Source organism: Harpia harpyja, chromosome 1 (assembly GCF_026419915.1).
Source record: "Harpia harpyja isolate bHarHar1 chromosome 1, bHarHar1 primary haplotype, whole genome shotgun sequence".
NCBI classification, from domain to species: Eukaryota; Metazoa; Chordata; class Aves; order Accipitriformes; family Accipitridae; genus Harpia; species Harpia harpyja.
This window is the reverse complement of record NC_068940.1, coordinates 92,888,549-92,906,672: the sequence shown is the minus strand read 5'-3', so window position 1 is coordinate 92,906,672 and position 18,124 is coordinate 92,888,549. Positions and strand designations below refer to the sequence as shown.

Genomic DNA, 18,124 nt, shown 5'->3' with positions numbered 1-18,124 from the left:
GGCAGTTCCAGAATATCCTTGAGGGAGGATGATAATGAATGACCATAGTGACTAGCAGGTTGAGGGAGGTGATTCTCCCCCTCTCCTCTGCTCTCGTGAGACCCCACCTGGAGTACTGTGTTCAGCTCTGGGGCCCCCAACATAAGAAGGACATGGACCTGTTGGAACGAGTCCAGAGGAGGGCCACAAAGATGATCAGAGGGCTGGAGCACCTCTCCTGTGAAGACAGGCTGAGAGAGTTGGGCTTGTTCAGCCTGGAGAAGAGAAGGCTCCAGGACGACCTTATAGCAGCCTTCCAGCACCTAAACGGGGCCTACAGGAAAGATGGGGAGGGATTCTTTAACAGGGAGTGTAGTGATAGGATAAGGGGTAATGGCTTTAAACTGAAAGAGGGTAGATTCAGATTAGATGTAAGGAAGAAGTTCTTCACTGTAAGAGTGGTGAGGCACTGGGACAGGTTGCCCAGAGAAGTTGTGGATGCCCCATCCCTGGAAGTGTTCAAGGCCAGGTTGGATGGGGCTTTGAGCAGCCTGATCCAGTGGAAGGTGTCCCTGCCCATGGCAGGGGGGGTTGGAACTAGATGATCTTTAAGGTCCCTTCAAACCTAAACCATTCTATGAATTAAATTTAGGCAAAATGGAGCACTTGCAAGTGAGCGTAGCAGTGGTAACTGACCTAGGTCCCTTGTAAACCTTGCCTGTCTGCTTCGCTGCCTGCTAAATCAAGCTCTGAAAATGGTAAAAAAATTGGAACTTTGTAAGATGAGCATAATAGTTCATATCCTAATGGATTGTCAGCTGTGTAGAACTGTGTTAGGAAAATATCTTCTTTAAAACAAAACAAAATCCAACATTCCTTTCAAAAAGCTATGTCAGAGCTTCCTCTTACAGTGTCTTCCAAAATGAGTCTTCTGTGAAAGGTTCCCTTCCTCCAAAGTGGCCTTTTCTTCTGCTTATGGAACTTTATTTTAAGGATATCATGTAAGGGGAAATAGTTGTTGTGCTGACTGTAGGTGATCTGAATGTTTCTTTTTGGTTTGAGGTTTTTAACAAATATTACCAAGATGGATGTTCTGTGTGATGTGGTATAAACTGGTTTTAATAATTGGGTTTACCAGAGTAAACCTGCTACCAGAGTAGAAGAGAATAAGGGATTCTTAGATGCACAGACTAGGCATTGGCTTACCTTGTAAATCAAGTAAATTGAGGTCATGTGGCAGAGTAGTTTTGGAGAACCATTTAGATTGCACTTTGAAACCAAATGTATTTAATTCAAGGCCTTACTTGTAGGCAAGCATGTGAAGATTTAGGCAACACTATATAAGCCGATTTCCTTGCTACAGTCTTCAAGTGCTTAAAATAAAACAAAAGATTGGGTTGAGACAGCATAGGCTACTTCTAAACTATATGAACAAGCACCTTCCACTTCTCCTTCCAGCTCTCCTTCCAGCATCTGGTTTTTAATAGCTCTTCTGTGTCGTCTTTTTTTTTTTCCAGTCCAAGCCATATATATTTGACCGTGTATTCCAGTCAAACACATCACAGGAACAAGTATACAATGATTGTGCTAAAAAGATTGTTAAAGGTAAGGTAGAACACCAACTTTAACCATAAGGAAATGTCTCATATTCGTGTGGATTTCATTGTGAAAACTGATACTTCTATTGCTCCCTTTTGCTTTCTGAGTGTTTAATAAGAGCCATCGTGGATCATAGCAGTATAAAATCATCCTATAGTTGAGCTGATAAATTATGTCAATGCTTAACCTGCTGTTTCAGTCAATTGCAACATTTGATAACATTTACCTGTCACATTTTGGGTTTTTTTGCAGTTCTCTGCAAAAGGTTGTTTACAACAGTTTGTCAGAAATTAATCAAAGTAACTTTTATGAATAGGTTTGTTGGGGTTTCTCCCCCCGCCCCCTTATATTTATTGGTGAAAACATCCTGCATTAGTTTGTTTGGAGGAATATGAGAGGAAAGGAAACTTGTGAAATCCCATGTATGCTATAGATCTTTTTTAAGCTTGTTCATTTAATTCGCAGTTTAAGGAGGATTTTTTGAATATGATTTTTAGCTTCACAGTTCAAAGTTTAAACATGAGTTATTGCTGTGCATGTCAGGGTGTACAGTTTTTCCAAACTTGAATTGTCAGAATTGGCCTACTAACTTCAGAAAATCAAGTCTTATCACAAAGAAGGTTATACCGCAGTAAGTTGTTGTAGTAAGCAATTATCTAGTTCTCTGAAAATAAAATCGATTAATTTCTTGAGGAGATCAGTAATAAGTTCTAATTGACACAGCTTTCAAAATAACTTTAACAAAGCCTTGTCAGAAACCCCTGAAATATCAACTGTTAGTGACAAGAGAGGGTTGGGTAAATGTAGGGGGTTTTTGATCATTAGAAAAGTGAATTGCTGTGGGGAAAGCCATGCTGCTGCAACTATTTAACCCTTTAATGAGTTCAGTAGTAATCAGGATTAGATCAGAAGTTTGCTCCTTAAAAACTGGAGTTAACCAAGAATTGTAATGCTGCCCCTTTCCTCCATCTAAAAATCTGACCTGTTTCTCTGTGTGGCATTTCTAGGCTGTGTTACATCAGGTGGCAAATGAGCTCTAGTAGTGGTACAAATGGATTATGGGTATGATGGGCTGGCAAAGACTTCCCTATTTGGAGTATCTCATGCTTGGTTTTGGAAAATAAAAGTTTGCTTGCAGGATGTGATTCTATAGTAACTGACTTGTAAACAAGCCAACCCACCAGCCCCTCACCCCTCAATCTAAAACTTTGGGTTGGTTCATTCATAATTTGAAATATAAACTTATGGCCAAAGAGTAGGATGCTTAAAACTTACAGCGTAGCCCTTTCTCTTCACAATTGGACAATTAAACTTTCCTGAAGGCAGAAAATATTATAGTGTTCTCGTGTATGGTTTCTTCTTCTGAGTTATCAAAGACTTATCTATTCAACCTGGCAGTTGTATCGATTTCCTTTTTGTTCCTGACTCTCAAGTCCTGATTTTTCTGTTTGAAGGAACAGATGCTTCCAATACAGTAAACTTCTAAAACGTAGTCAATGATGACTTAATGCATTAAAAGGGGTAGGGAGGAACACCCTCCCTCCCCCCAACTGTAGCACAGAGTTCCCAAACATTGAATGATTTAACTTGCTGAACATTTTAGGAGCTGCCTGCTTGCATTCTGTTTCATTTGACTTTCCTTTAGAAGAAGGAAATGAACCCTAATGAAAATACTCTTTCTCTTTAGATGTGCTTGAAGGATACAATGGTACAATATTTGCTTATGGGCAAACATCGTCTGGAAAGACACACACTATGGAAGTAAGAAATCTTAAAATAATTTTCCTCTTAATGTCACTGTCATCTCTTTTCATCACGATAGTCTTATCTTTCTAGAAATAAGATGCCTACTTGTTTTCATCTTGCAATTTTAATTTTCTTTCCCTTTTCATTGCAACATTTTGATACCCAAAATGTTTTTTTAGGACCGAGAATGGCGATTACTGTATTTTTTTCAGCCCTCAGTAGCAGGATGAGAAACACAAGAATAATGTTATTAGTACATTTTCACTTTTAGTAGTTTGGGAGATTTCTGAGGCTGTTCTTTTCACTCCTGGCAAATGCTGGGGCTAAATGGATGGTCAAGACTCTCCTTTATAGGTAAAACAAGTGCATCATACCTGTCAGCATTATTTTAAAACTAATTTGTCTGTTAACTGTTTGTTTTGCCTTTGGATGCTGTTATGTTGGATTCAGTATGTTTCATTTTATTGTATTTTTTTCTAATAAGGGGAAGCTTCATGACCCAGATGGAATGGGTATTATTCCAAGAATAGTGCAAGATATTTTTAATTATATTTACTCTATGGATGAGAATCTTGAGTTTCATATAAAGGTAAACTTTTCTTCTTTGTTACTTATTTAATCTATGTTAAAACTGTAAGTAGTCTATGCTTAAATGGATGTTCTGTATCTGTTTCAAATGCCTGTAACTTGGAAAATCTAAACGTGAGTTATTTCTGAAGTAACTGACTCTTCTTAAAGAAGAATTACGTTAACACTTTAATCTTGTTTCCATTAAACATTGATGGTAGCTATCCTGATAACCTATGGCAGTGCTGAAAGTGTTTGAAGCTTTTGATCAAAATAGTTTCTTCTTAAAGGTGTGTTTTAGTTCAGCCTTAAGGACTAGAGCTAGACGTGGTATTATGTGGGAGGTCGTAATAATCATGCTGGGATCCTTCTGGTCAAAAAGCAAAGCATTTGTGCTTTCTGATGCTGTATCTTTATTCCCCTTCCCACTTCTAGGTGTCATATTTTGAAATATACTTGGATAAAATAAGGGACCTTTTGGATGGTAAGCCTTTTATTTATATTGAACATAGAAAATTGTTCTGGAGAGAGGTATATTAAAAAAAAAAACCCCCAAAAAACCCCCAAACCTTATCATGATACTAAGATATGTATGCAGTATGCTGATAACCTATACATGATAAGGGTACATCAAAATGAGAAAGTATGGAGCTAATTTATATAATATTACTAAAGCTGCAGTAGTGGTGGTTTCATGTGTATTAAGTTTTTATAATGTGTTGCTGAGAAATAACATCTGTGACTCGGACATGTATTGTACACAGCTCATTCATCTTGAAAAGAAATATATGTTAGCTTTAGAACTTTTTCTCTTCCAGTTTCAAAGACCAATCTTTCTGTTCATGAGGACAAAAATAGAGTTCCCTATGTAAAGGTGAGCATCAACCTGATATGTTTTCATCTTTCACTCCTCTAGTGTACATCATTTACTTTTGGCTTGTTGGTGTGGTGGGTTTTTGCCTTTTTTTTTTTTTTTTTCTAAAGGGTTGCACAGAGCGTTTTGTATGTAGTCCAGAAGAAGTTATGGATACTATAGATGAAGGAAAATCAAACCGACATGTAGCAGTTACAAGTAAGTGTTATCTTTTGTCTCCTTTTAGTGCTTTATCGATTTGCTTCTGGTATGCCTTAAAAAGTAGGGAAGACAAAAATAGTAAGCTAAATCATTCAGGTTTTTGAAAGGGTCTAGCATAAGCAGTTTTGGTGTGTCTTTCAGAAACAAGTATTTCAATTCATTTCTTGTTAGATGTTGTTACTTAGGCTTGGACTGAAAGGAGAAAGTAAGTGATCAGTGAGGAGCTCTGAATCATTGGAGAAAAAGGTGCAGTTCTGCATTAGGAATAGTGCAAAATCCCAGCTTGCGGAATTTGTTTCAATTAACCTATGAATCTACAAGTAAGGCACTGTGGCTCGTCTACAGTTTGGCAATTCTGCTGCATATTCTAAGAAAAGCTGGTCAGAATATATATTCAGACATGCTGCAGATTTAAGCAGTGTCCCAACATCCCAAGTTTTTTGGCCTGTGGCATGCAGCTGCATTGCAAGGAGCCATGTCATAGGTCTCCAAATTCCCACAAGAAGCAGGATTAGGAAGTGACAAAGAGTTTAAAAAAAAAAAAAAAAAAAAAAGACAAGGGAAGATGAGGTGCATGCAAAATAATACTTAAGTTCTTAGCAACTGAAGTGACTGTGAAACTCACCCTCAAACTGGCGTTCAGCGATTTCTGACAATCTTCCTGTGTCTAGTTCTTTATTCAGGAAAAGAAAGAATATGCGATCATTAAGAAAATAAGAGATTTTTCTTCTCGTTTCTTTGGTTAAGGAACAAAAAATAAAAATATGATGTTTCTTTTAAGGGATGACTCAGTCCTGCGCATTCACTTTATTGCTCCTAGGTAGTAAGGTTCTGAAGCAGGGACCAGACTAAGTAATGGAGAAATAACAGAAATTTGGATAGAAGGATATTATTCTATGTTGAGCAGCTTCTGTGGCATCAGTAAGCTGGTGCTTTTAGGCCTGTGAGGGATTTATGGTTAAAGGGAAGAAGAAATAGGCAGACATTCCATTCACATTGCAGTCAGCTTAAATTTTGTTAATGAATTAAAATCGTTCTTTAAATTCAGTAAGTCTTGTTTAGTCTACATGTTTCACAGCAGAGGGGACAGTAGGTATTTAAACCGGAAAAGGGTGAGAGGTTTGGGCCATCCAGTTCAAATTTTCACAAAAAGGATAAAATGTGATACATTGTAAATCTACCAAAAAAACGCCCCAAACCCCCCAAAACCCACTATGTTCTGGTTTCAGAATGTAAATGTGCTTTCTGTTCTATTAGAGGAAATTACATGTGTGAAATCCATAGTTCACAGGCTAGCAAATCTTATCAGTGAGCTTATGTGGTATTAATAGAAGCCCAAGGAAGACTGGATCTTTGTTACTCAATTAGACGATACTATTAGTTTTATTGTCATTGAGAGACTATACAGTTTCATTAGCTTTAGATCTGTTGCTTCACTGTGGGAAGATACTGTTTTGTTAAGTTAGTTTGGTTGTACAAATATTTTTGTCAATTTGTATATTTTGGATTATAGATATGAATGAACACAGCTCCCGAAGTCATAGTATTTTTCTTATTAATGTAAAACAAGAGAATACTCAAACAGAACAGAAACTAAGTGGAAAACTTTACCTTGTGGACTTGGCAGGTAGTGAAAAGGTAATTCTAAATTTCTTTTTCTGCTCTGAAAAACTCTGGTTATTCTTTACAATCAAATATTTTACATTAATGTAATACTGATTCTTCAGTTGTCATCTCTGAAGTGTTTTAATTTTGACTTTGAAATGTGGTCTCTGAATTGTAGTCTGGCTTGATTATTTAAGCTGATCTGCGTTTCTGCAGTGAGGGTTTGTAAATATGGAATAAGGTGGGGAAATAGGCTAGAGTTCAGTCTTGGTATCTGAGAGCGCAAAAAAGTGTACAGGTGTGTTGGCTAGCCAGGTACGGGAATAAAGAGTTTTATGGATGTGGAATATCTGGATTTTCTTACGTAGTGGTACCAAGTTTCTTAATTTGAAATTCTGATTAACATTTTTTAAAATGACAGCTTGCTTTCTTGTGTCAATGGCTTAAAACAGAGAAGGAAATATGTACCATTTTGCTTATTCTGTATCACTTCTTATAGACTGTAATTAGCCTTTCAGGAGCTGGATTTTTGACATTCTTTTCATCTTTGCTTCTGGGTTTATCCCCATCTTCGTCTCTGGCTTTTTTCAGTCCTTTCTGCTTGCTGTTGTCTTTCCTCATGTCATTGTTCTATGGCCTTTTTGTTGTCTCTGATCCTGTGTTTATTCTGAAATGTTTTTCTTAGTAATGGTCTTTTTTTTTTTTTTTTTTATGCTTCCAGTTTCATTCTCGTTAAAGCGAGAATGAAGTTAAAGGCCTGGGTTGCAGGTCTCCTTTCTCTGTAGTTTTGTTCCTTTCACTGTTTATTTCAAACTTTACTTTTGTGCTTCTCCCAGTTGTGTTGAAATACATGAGGTTTTCTGATGCCTTGTCTTGAGTTGGTTTAAACATGGGCAAATAGAATTGCTTAGTTATAGTCATGATCAGAGCTTGGTGAGAAGAATAGTAAAGAGAGGGTTATAGGACTGTAAATCAAATTCAGCCTTCGAGGCAGAAGAGCTAAGGTAAATAGAATGGTGTCAGGGTAGATTTTTTTCACATTTCTGCTGATATATACTTAAGTTCCTCGAACACTCATGTAGGTCAGATTCAGCCTCTAAAATCTGTTCTTACAAATTCTTGCTAATATAAACTGCTGTATTCTCCAGGAGGGGTGGGGGGGGGGTGGGGGGGTGTTGTTATGTGGTTTGTTGGGGGTTTTTTTGGTTTTTTTGTTTGTTTGTTAAGGATGACCTCTGGACAAACTATTCATAATGCTTCTTTTCTTTTACTTGAAGGAATTCAAATTTTTTGACAAACTTCAAACAACTTTTGAATTTGTTTATTTGATGAAAGTTTTTAACTATACATGTATCTTCTATGAAAAGGTGTACTTTGCAGGGAAAATACTCGCTTCTATTTAAAAAAATCAGAAACATCTTCAAACACTGAGTTCTGAATTAAAAACTGATGGTGAATCAGGGAAAGAGTCTGAGGAGGAGTTTGCTTATTCTAATCCAGCTTGTTTATGAGTACCTCAAAGTCAGGGAGACTGACTTAAAAGCAGAAAAATTACTCAAGTCTTTATATTAAATGTGGAAGGTGTTTTTTGAAGATGCATTTAGTAATTTACTGAAATATTTGTATAGGTTAGTAAAACTGGAGCAGAAGGTGCTGTGCTGGATGAGGCCAAGAACATCAACAAGTCTTTGTCTGCTCTTGGAAATGTCATCTCTGCTTTGGCGGAAAGCAGTGTAAGTGTTCTTTTTTGTATTTTTATAGTTCAAGGCTAAAGGCTTGCATCTCTGAACGTGATGTACAGAAATTCTTTACTGATCTCAGTGATATGCATGGACTCTTTTAAACTAATCCAATTGCATAAATGCATTGCAAATGGCTGTTATATGATAATTAATGAAGTTACAGTTAATGTTGAAGAACCTAACCTTCAGTATGGTACTTTTCTTGTACTCTGGAAGTTATCAAACATAGAAGTACAATTTTATGTCACCCCATGTGTGTTCAGTCTTATGATTTATGAATTAAAGTAGAATTTAATGTCTTTCTAACGAAGTTATGCCTAGCAAAAGCATAGCTCTTATTTCAGCAAATTAAATAATGTGTCTGAAACCCATGACTGATTCATTTAACCGTTTTCTTGGTAGACTTATGTTCCATATCGTGATAGCAAAATGACCAGAATCCTTCAAGATTCACTAGGGGGTAATTGCAGAACCACTATTGTTATTTGCTGTTCTCCATCTTCATACAATGAATCTGAAACTAAATCTACTCTTCTGTTTGGCCAAAGGTGAGTAAATGACTTCATATTTTGCTCTTAGTGTGCTCAGAAAGAAATGCAGAATGAGAAATAAGTAAGTTACTCTGTTAAGATTCCTGAACCAAATTAATTAGAATGTTTACTTTCTTTCTGTAATTCTTCAGTGCACATGTGGCTAAGTGTTGTGATCTATCTTATATTATATAAAAATCTTTAAAGTGGGCAGGACCCTGAAGACTGTGTATTTCGAGGACAGCATATAGTTTGGTTCAAAATGTGGTTTAATGTATAGTCTTGGAGGGTAATTAATACTTCCCCCCCCCCCCCCCCCCCAAAGTGGAAGGAGGGAGGGAGGAAGGAGTTCTCCCTTGTTAAGTTGAATCCTTTATTTGCTGGGAGAACCTGTCCTCTGCCACTCTTTCTTTGATAGCGTGCTGAATTACATCTTCTGGTCTGTTTTCTGTATCTAGCATTCCAGTAACATTAGAGTTAATGCTTCTAAATTCCTGTGTCATTTGTAATTGAAATTATAAGTACCCATTTCAAATTTGGCATTTTGTTAGGTAACTCTTCTTTGCCACTCCGTTATTACGACTTCATCGTAATACTCCAGTTCCTGACCACTAGATTTAATTACTTCATTTACTGCAGCACATTACAAAATCTGTCAGCATTTTACTTGGTTCATCTGGTCTTCTATGTTAGCGTACCTCTTCCACTTTAGTTCAATAAGATAAATTTCTACTGGTCTTTTCAGAGAAGTGTTTTTATTATGGAAAGTAGATCAGATGACTTCAGACTTCTTAAAAATCTGGCAGAATATGGGTAGTTAGTGGGTGTGGAGTAATGACTGCATTCCGCAATAGTAGAGGACTTTTTGTCGTCTTTTAGAATCTAGGAGGTCTTTTCCTTTCCTCTTAGTATTTCTTGAATGAGCTACCAGGAGGCGTCTCCCAGCTGTAGCTCTGGTGTCTCCCAGCTGTAGCTCTGGTGTCTCCCAGCTGTAGCTCTGGTGTCTCCCAGCTGTAGCTCTGGTGTCTCCCAGCTGTAGCTCTGGTGTCTCCCAGCTGTAGCTCTGGTGTCTCCCAGCTGTAGCTCTGGTGTCTCCCAGCTGTAGCTCTGGTGTCTCCCAGCTGTAGCTCTGGTGTCTCCCAGCTGTAGCTCTGGTGTCTGTTTCACTGCCTCATGCTCTTCACTTCTTCAGGAGTTAATAGAGTATGCTTCTATCTCAGTCACCATAGTTAGTCTGGTATATTAATTCAGCCTTCTTGGGATGATAAATTCATGATGAAACCCTAAGCTGTAGAAACTGAAGGCTAGATAAATATCATGTAACTTAGTAGGAAATCATGTGTCTTTTGGTAGTAATCAGTCCCAATAAGACTTTGCAGAAAGATGTTTATAGGAGTCCTATTGGGGCAGAGGGGGAATTTCTAATTACCATTAAGCTTTTTTTCCTGTTTTGATTGTTGAGGGGGTCTATTTGGTAGTAGGACACTATACAGAAAAATTACTGAGGTAAGTGAGGTATGGCACTGAAGTAAAAACTGTACGTTACCTTCATGATGGTACATTATTAGTACCTGTAGTTTCATCTCCAAAGCTAATGTCTTTGGATGAGATTTGCTTGACTGAATGTAGAAAATCACATCTGAACTTCATAGCTTGTATGCCTTTTTGGTTAATGGAGATCTAGTAACTGGGTTTTTAGGTTGAAATGAGCTGTTTTTTAAATAAGCTACATGGTTTATACCCTAAAAGTATTATGCTCTCCATTGGAGAAATGTTTGCTAGGTGTGGTGAATGCTACCCTTTGTTCAAAGCTGTGCATTACTGTCTTGACTCGAATTCTTTCAGGTGAAAATATGCAGCTGAATTTTTCGAACTTAGCCAGCCTGACATTTTTCAACCTTCCCAAAGTTTATTGTATTGCTCTGTCCATTAACAGTTGTATCAATCCAATTGAAAGCATAATAAGTTGACAGGGAGTAGAAATAAGCTTTTGGAAGAGGTGGGAATGTTTACATTTCCCCCAGTGATATGTAGAAATTTTATTTAATAGCCTTTAATTCCCTTCTTCAAAAATGAAGTTTCAGAGCTTTTTTGCTTTTTTCTTTGTAGAGCAAAGACCATTAAGAACACAGTCTGCGTTAACGTGGAGCTCACTGCAGAACAGTGGAAGAAAAAGTATGAGAAGGAAAAAGAGAAAAACAAGACTCTGCGTAATACCATACAGTGGTTAGAAAATGAACTCAACAGATGGCGGAACGGTGAGAAGCAATTATATTTTTGTTCCGCAAACTTTAGGTGAGACAACAGACACCGAATGAGTCTTCAGGATACCAAAAATAACTAAGAGCACTATGCAAGACAGGAATAAGAATATTAAAGCTAGCGTATTAAGCTGACATTGCAACTTCGTATTTTTCACTGTATGCAACTGGAACAACTTCTAATAATCACATGATGTCAGAAATGTCTGGAAGTATCTTGGTGCTAGGTTCTTCAACACTTGGTTTACTAGCAGAGCTAGAGTTAACATACATTCTAAAAATGTTATTTTGGGGGAGAAAAACTGATATTAATTGTAAATGCAGGAACTGAGTAAAATATTGCCTCTGGTTTTCTAATTCAAATCAATATCATAAGAACTTGTCCTCGTTTAAAGCTCAAACATCTTAACAGGCAAAAAACCCACCCAAACCCCCAAATTGCTGACAGTACAGAATATGAACTCATTCTTTCTTCCTGAATAATTAACTTCTTATTGATTTGAAGTGTCTGGCAAAATGCAAGTTATATATGAAGCCTTAAATTCAGGAAAGGAGGAACATAGGTCATACTTACAGATGTGTTCTGGAGTTTGGCAGCTGTAGAAGATGATTTTGCAGCCTTGTAGACAACTGTACCACATCCTGATGTTAATCTGAGAAAAATGGGCTCACTTTAAGTTTAGTAGGATGTGATTTTTTTTTTTTTTTTTTAATCTTTCATAGAGATGTTATGAGGCCACACCTGAAATGTTAAGTATCATTCTTGCAGAATATTGACACAAGGTACTGGAGTGTCAGAAAGAGCCCATACTTTCCAAGAACTGCATAAAATGTTTTGTAATAAGATGCTAAGGAATTCAGTTTAGTTTACCAGAGAAGTGCCTTGATTAGTGTGTGGTATTTTTTCTGTGTGAAGTTAATAAAGGGTTCTCATCAGAAAAGGCTTAATGAACACAAAAGGATAAAAGTGTAACTGAAAAACTATTTTAAATTAGAAGCAAAGCAATTTAAAAGTAAATATGGCTACTTAGCAGAACAGACTGCCAAGGGAAAAGAAAGGGTTTTCTGTCTTCAGGGCAAGTGAGGTGCCTTTCTAGAAGATAGTTTGATATGAGATGTGGAGCTCATAGCAGAGTAACTGGGTGAAATATAATGTTCTGTGATAAGCAGGAGATAGTTTACATGATCTAGTGGTCGTTTTTTTTAAACCATGTAATCATGGGAACTTGACTGCTTATTAGCTGTGGAGCAGTACTGTTAGTAGGGAGCGTGTAATACTTCTCAAGGCTAACTTTGTGGAAGATACTTCATGGCTGACTGTACTAAAAGTAAGTATATCCTTTTCTTTAAGGGGAGACTGTACCGGTTGATGAACAATTTGACAAGGAGAAGGCCAACTTAGAAGCTTTTGCAGTGGACAAGGATATTACTGTTATTAATGATAAACCAGCTACCACAATTGGAGTAACAGGCAATTTCACTGATGCTGAGAGAAGAAAATGTGAGGAAGAAATTGCCAAACTATACAAACAACTGGATGACAAGGTATGTCATTCTTAATTAATGTAAGACCTCTTGGAAATTTATCTTGAACTATATTATGAATATTTAATTTGCCAGTCTTCATTTGTTAGTACAGCTTGCTTAAGTATTTGCTTGGAGTGCCTACTCTAATTCTGAAGCTCTGATTAAGAGATAGAAAAATTGCCTTATCTGGTGCTAAGTTAGTATCCTTTCTTAGTTGCTCTCCCTTCTTTGCTGAAAATACTAAAAAAAGCCCTGAAAACTGAAGTATCAGTACATAGAAAAAAAAGATAAAAATGAAAGTTAGGAAGGAAAAGTTAATAAGTGTCTTGAATGGTATTTCTACTTTCTGGGTATAGAACATTCCTAGCTGATTGTTTGGAATAATACTATATCAGAGAAAGGAAAATAATGAGAAAGCGGGGAAAATGAGTAATTTGAAGACAGCAGTTTTTTTCCTTCCATGTTATGCATATTTTATTTGAACATAATTTTATATTGAAGCAGTAGTACTAAATTTGGAGAGGGGAAAAAAAAATCTTTTAACTAAATCTTAATTGTTTCTTGGAAGTTAGAACAACTTGGAGAAGATTTGTAAAAGCACAGGTATAAGAGTTTTTTTGTCTCTGAAGCATGGTGTTTTACACATACATGCCAGGTTAAGAGCTTAATGGATCAGCCAGTGAAGTCAAAAGGATTATTTTTTTACTTTTATTGCTTTCAGTTGTGTACTTGTCTCAGAATATGGAAAAGTTAGATGCCTAACATGTGCTGTCTCTTAGATTATTTTTTCCTGAGTGGTATTTGTAAGTTTATTGAACACAGTCTTACTTCAACTGCAGGATGAAGAAATTAATCAGCAGAGTCAACTAGTAGAAAAACTGAAAACACAAATGTTGGATCAGGAAGAGGTGAGTTTCGCTCTTGCATCTTTATTTTTGTTTGTCTTTCCTTTAAAGAAATTGGAGACGTTCTGAATAGGTCACACATTATGACCAGGGAGTAGAATGACTGCTTACTACTGTACAGTAGTTCTCTTATATTCCTTATTTAAATGTTCTGCCTATTCATTCCCCCCACTTACACTGTGCTGATGGCTAAACTTAAACCAGTTTACTTGAACCTTAAGTATCCATGAAGATCGAAGCAGTTGAAATATATTATGCAAAGACATCAGCAGTTGTTTTCCCCATGCAAAGTTTGCAGTTTGTCAAAACTGAAGATACCTTGATTTACTATAAGAAATCTGTTTTAAGGCTTACTTTTGGTCAGTTGCTGTACAGAGAGAGAGAGAAGGGGGAGGAGGGAAATGTAATGGCCCATAATGAAAAAGGAAGTTATCTATGTGTTACTTCAGACCATACTTGCTAGAATATTCAAATTATTTGTATGCATTTTGCCAGTGATGTAACTTAATTAAATGGGGAAAATACCTATTAATAACGAAATTGTTAACTTTATTTAGCTAAGATATTAGAAAAAATAATTCTTTATAGCACAAAGATTAAAATAATAATAATCTTTGTGTACACGGCAAGAAGGAAATGGGTCGAGGACTCAGGAAGTTGGAGCTACTGTTTAATCTTATTTAAATAAATAAATCTGCCTGTTTAGCAACTGTTCACTTTGTCTAGTTACTCTTCAGCAGCTAACAGTGTTAAAATGCTGGAATTTTAGTCCCTAGCCTGTTGACAATTTTGGACTCATGAGTAGTAATTGGTGGCTTTTTTGCGAACTTGCAATATTCCATGTGCGTTTCCAGTTGCTGTCCTTTATGTGTCTTGATTTGTAATCATTTCCATTTTGAAGATACTGTAAAAGCTAAAGAACTATGGATATAGATGATAAATTAAATTTGTTCATTATATTCTCACTGTTCCTGTCCTTGGCATCCTTATTGGATGATGCTAGACAGCAAAAACGTAGATACAAACTATTGTAGTAGCTAAAAGCATTAATAAGATTCAACTTATACATGGAATTTTCTTGATGATTATTTGTTGTTGTAACTTTAAATAAATCTCTCAATGTTGCAGCTTCTAGCATCAACCAGACGGGACCAAGACAACCTGCAAGCAGAGTTGAATCGCCTTCAGGCTGAAAATGATGCCTCTAAAGAGGAAGTGAAAGAGGTGTTACAAGCCCTTGAAGAACTAGCTGTCAATTATGATCAGAAGTCTCAGGAAGTAGAAGATAAGGCAAAGGAATATGAACTTCTTAGTGATGAACTCAATCAAAAATCGGTATGAAATTGGGATAAGAAATTACTGACAGTCTTCAATGTAACTTTTCTTGCCTTGCCTGTATTTCTTGCTTGAAGTAATTTGAAGGTTTTTCACAAGGGAAAATGGGAGCCTAAGTCTAAAACTTCTTTAGTTTTAGCAAAGGATGATTTTCTAAAACCAGTAAGCTTCAGAAAAATGCACAGTGAATATTGACCTTTATACCTCTCATCTTTTTAGTCCCTATGGCACTTTAATACCTGAAGGGTATTCAGAAAAATCTTAGATGTCAGACATTAACATTCATTACATGCTGGTGGTCTGATGCAGTTTTGTTTCTCTTTCTGGTGCAGTTGGGATAATCCTCACTTAAGAATCTGCTCCTTCCAATCTTGAAATTGCTGTGAGCATGCTACAGCTTTTCTTGAAAGGAATGTTTATTTGCATGCTGTATTTATGGCATGTAAAATAACTTATCCTGATGCCTTCAAAAATAGGCAGTTTATTTTACTTTCTGAAAGGAGTAGTTCTGAACACTGAGGACATACTCCAAAAGATCACCCTGATTAAAATACAGATGCATCGGTCCCACAGGATGAATACTGTACACCTCCTTACATACCTGCATAATTTCTGAATTGACTGGCAGTTTTGGTAGCCAATTATTTGGCAGACATCAGAGTTTTAAACAGTTAATACTCTACCTGCTATCCTAAAATTCTAAATGCTGGAAAGCATCAGCATGTTTGCTGGCATTGCAGACAGAATATGTGATGGTGCAAGTCTCATTCTTCTCTGTTCTTGAAGATAAAAATTGAGTGGGTCTGGGTCTTCTAGTGAATGTGAATTTCTAGTGAAATTCTAGTGAATTTTCAGTTAGTAAGATTTGACTAGATAGAACACTGGCATTAAAATTGATGTTCACAAGATCATGAAACTTCTCCTTAAACTTTTAAGTATTCTGAGCCAAGTAATCTTTACTGGTAACTTACATCACTTGAAGGTCGGCTGAAAATCAGATGATCTCTGGTCTTCCTATTATGAGCAGCATTTAAAATTTGGTGGGATAGGCTAGCTGTATGTGTGTATGATTCTTAAGTGTGTGGTTTACTTTTTTTCAGGGGTTTTTCTTTGTTTGTGGTGTTGGTTTTAATTAGTTTATAGATAGTCGAGTGATTCTGGATAGTATAACTAATGTCCATTGAGTGTCATGCATAACTCAATCCACAAGAAAGCAACAACTGTTCTGAGATATAGTAAAATTAAGATATTTCAGTGTTCTCAGTCTCTGTTGTGGTTTAACCCAGCAAGCAGCTAAACACCACACAGCTGTTGGCTCACTCCCTCCCCACAGTGGGCTGGGGGAGAGAATTGGCAAAAAAAGAGTAAAATTTGTGGGTTGAGATAAAGAGAGTTTAATAGGACAGAAAAGGAAGGGAAAATAATAAAAGAATTAAAATACACAAGTGATGCACAATGCAATTGCTCACCACTGACTGACTAATGCCTGGCCAGTTCCTCAGCAGTGGCCCCCAGCTAGCTTTCCCCCTAGTTTATATACTGAGCATGACATCATATGGTATGGAATATCCCTTTGTCTAGTTTGGGTCAGCTGTCCCAGCTGTGTCCCCTCCCAACTCCTTGTGCACCCCCAGCCTCCTTGCCGGTGGGGTGGGGTGAGAAGCTGAAAAGTCCTTGACTCTGTGTAAACACTGCTTAGCAACAACTGAAACATAAGTGTGTTACCAATATTATTCTCATCCTAAATCGAAAACCCAGCACTATATCAGCTACTGGGAAGAAAATTAACTCTATCCCAGCTGAAACCAGAACAGTCTGTCACAGCTAACCCATGCAGTAACTGTCCTTTGGCATCAACTGCCTGAAACTTTTCTGCTGTAAAACTTCTGGCATTTTTTTTAAAACTGGAGAACAAAGAGCAGACAATTTCTGAGTATGCAAGTTGCTGAGCTGCAGCCATTACAACCACAGCAGTTCAAACTAGCTGAAAAACTGCTCTAGAGTAAGTGTAGTGTTTATGAACTCTCAGAACTGGGTGCTGTTTTCTGATTTGCAAGTAGGAAAGAGTTAAGAGCTCTGCAGGGAAAGCTGAAATTATTTTCTTTCACCAAAATATGTTGAAAAGTGTTAGACTTGCTGTCCATGTACCTTTTTCCTATAAATGCAATTCTCTGCAATATTTAACCAGATATAACTTTGAATGCTGTTTAACAATGTTGATGTGAATTTTGTTGCAGAGTTGTAAGATTATATTTTGTGAGCTGAAGGCCTCGGTCCCCAGTACTTTACATTTCTTTCAGAAGAAACACTGTCACTCTAGGACTTCTACATTTTTACTATATGGTGTATTCACATAGGTTGATACCAGTCTGGTTTTAGACTTAAAAATGGGACGTTTCATTAGGCAACCACATGTTGCTGTATTTAAATAAATAGTATGAAACTAGTTCTAAAAATAGTGTGTGTTTTGTTTATTATAGTGTAACTTCTTTTACTGTAGGTCACTCTAGCCAGTATAGATGCAGAGCTTCAGAAACTTAAAGAAATGACCAACCATCAGAAGAAACGAGCAACAGAAATGATGGCCTCCTTACTAAAAGATCTTGCAGAGATAGGAATTGCAGTTGGAAATAACGATGTCAAGGTAAGGATTAGTCAGTGCAATTTTTAATGCCATGAATTGCACACATACATTGTGGATAGGTGGGGTCAGTTTTCTTAGTATGATAAAAATAACCACCATAGGAAGCCTCATGTGTATTAATAATATGGGCATAAGCTTATCCATTGCTTATACTGTGACTTAATCATGTCCCAAACAGAATTTGATTATGCGAAGACAAGGAGGAGCAGGTATGATTTTTTTTTTTGGAAGTAGTGTTTTCTTTTGTACTGTTAAACTGCTATATGAAATGGTCATAATCAACAGCATCGTCTTGGAAATCTAATGCTGACCTACAGTAGCAATCAGGATGATACTTATATTAAAAATGGAATGAGGAACTGAAATAAAAAAAGATAAATCTAGAAGATCACTGTAGGACAAGAATGTAAGCAGTGTTAGAAATCTGTATTACTATAAACTGTATTTCCCTCTTCAAGTGACTCATTACCTTTGTGCAAACCTCTAAAAAAGCAATCAGAAAACTAAAAAAAAAAGTTACATTTTGATGTTGAAATGGTCTGATTATCAGTTGAGGTGGGGGATGTGTGCTGGGCACTAAGGTGCTCCAGCTCATCTTTAATTCTGTTT

At 36.8% G+C, this 18,124-nt stretch overlaps 1 protein-coding gene across 2 annotated transcripts in view; it reads left to right on the top strand.

The window, feature by feature from the left end:
• The window catches only part of KIF5B (kinesin family member 5B), a 38,827-nt gene that overhangs the window by 8,182 nt on the left and 12,521 nt on the right, over positions 1-18,124 (top strand). For both annotated transcript variants that reach the window (XM_052805832.1, XM_052805823.1), the window contains exons 2-15: positions 1,497-1,584; positions 3,266-3,339; positions 3,809-3,913; positions 4,327-4,375; positions 4,710-4,765; positions 4,876-4,963; positions 6,480-6,604; positions 8,200-8,304; positions 8,716-8,861; positions 10,953-11,101; positions 12,456-12,649; positions 13,471-13,539; positions 14,665-14,871; positions 17,372-17,515. In XM_052805832.1, the coding sequence (XP_052661792.1) occupies positions 1,497-1,584; positions 3,266-3,339; positions 3,809-3,913; positions 4,327-4,375; positions 4,710-4,765; positions 4,876-4,963; positions 6,480-6,604; positions 8,200-8,304; positions 8,716-8,861; positions 10,953-11,101; positions 12,456-12,649; positions 13,471-13,539; positions 14,665-14,871; positions 17,372-17,515 (1,599 nt within the window). The remainder of the gene's footprint in view (positions 1-1,496; positions 1,585-3,265; positions 3,340-3,808; positions 3,914-4,326; positions 4,376-4,709; positions 4,766-4,875; positions 4,964-6,479; positions 6,605-8,199; positions 8,305-8,715; positions 8,862-10,952; positions 11,102-12,455; positions 12,650-13,470; positions 13,540-14,664; positions 14,872-17,371; positions 17,516-18,124) is intronic.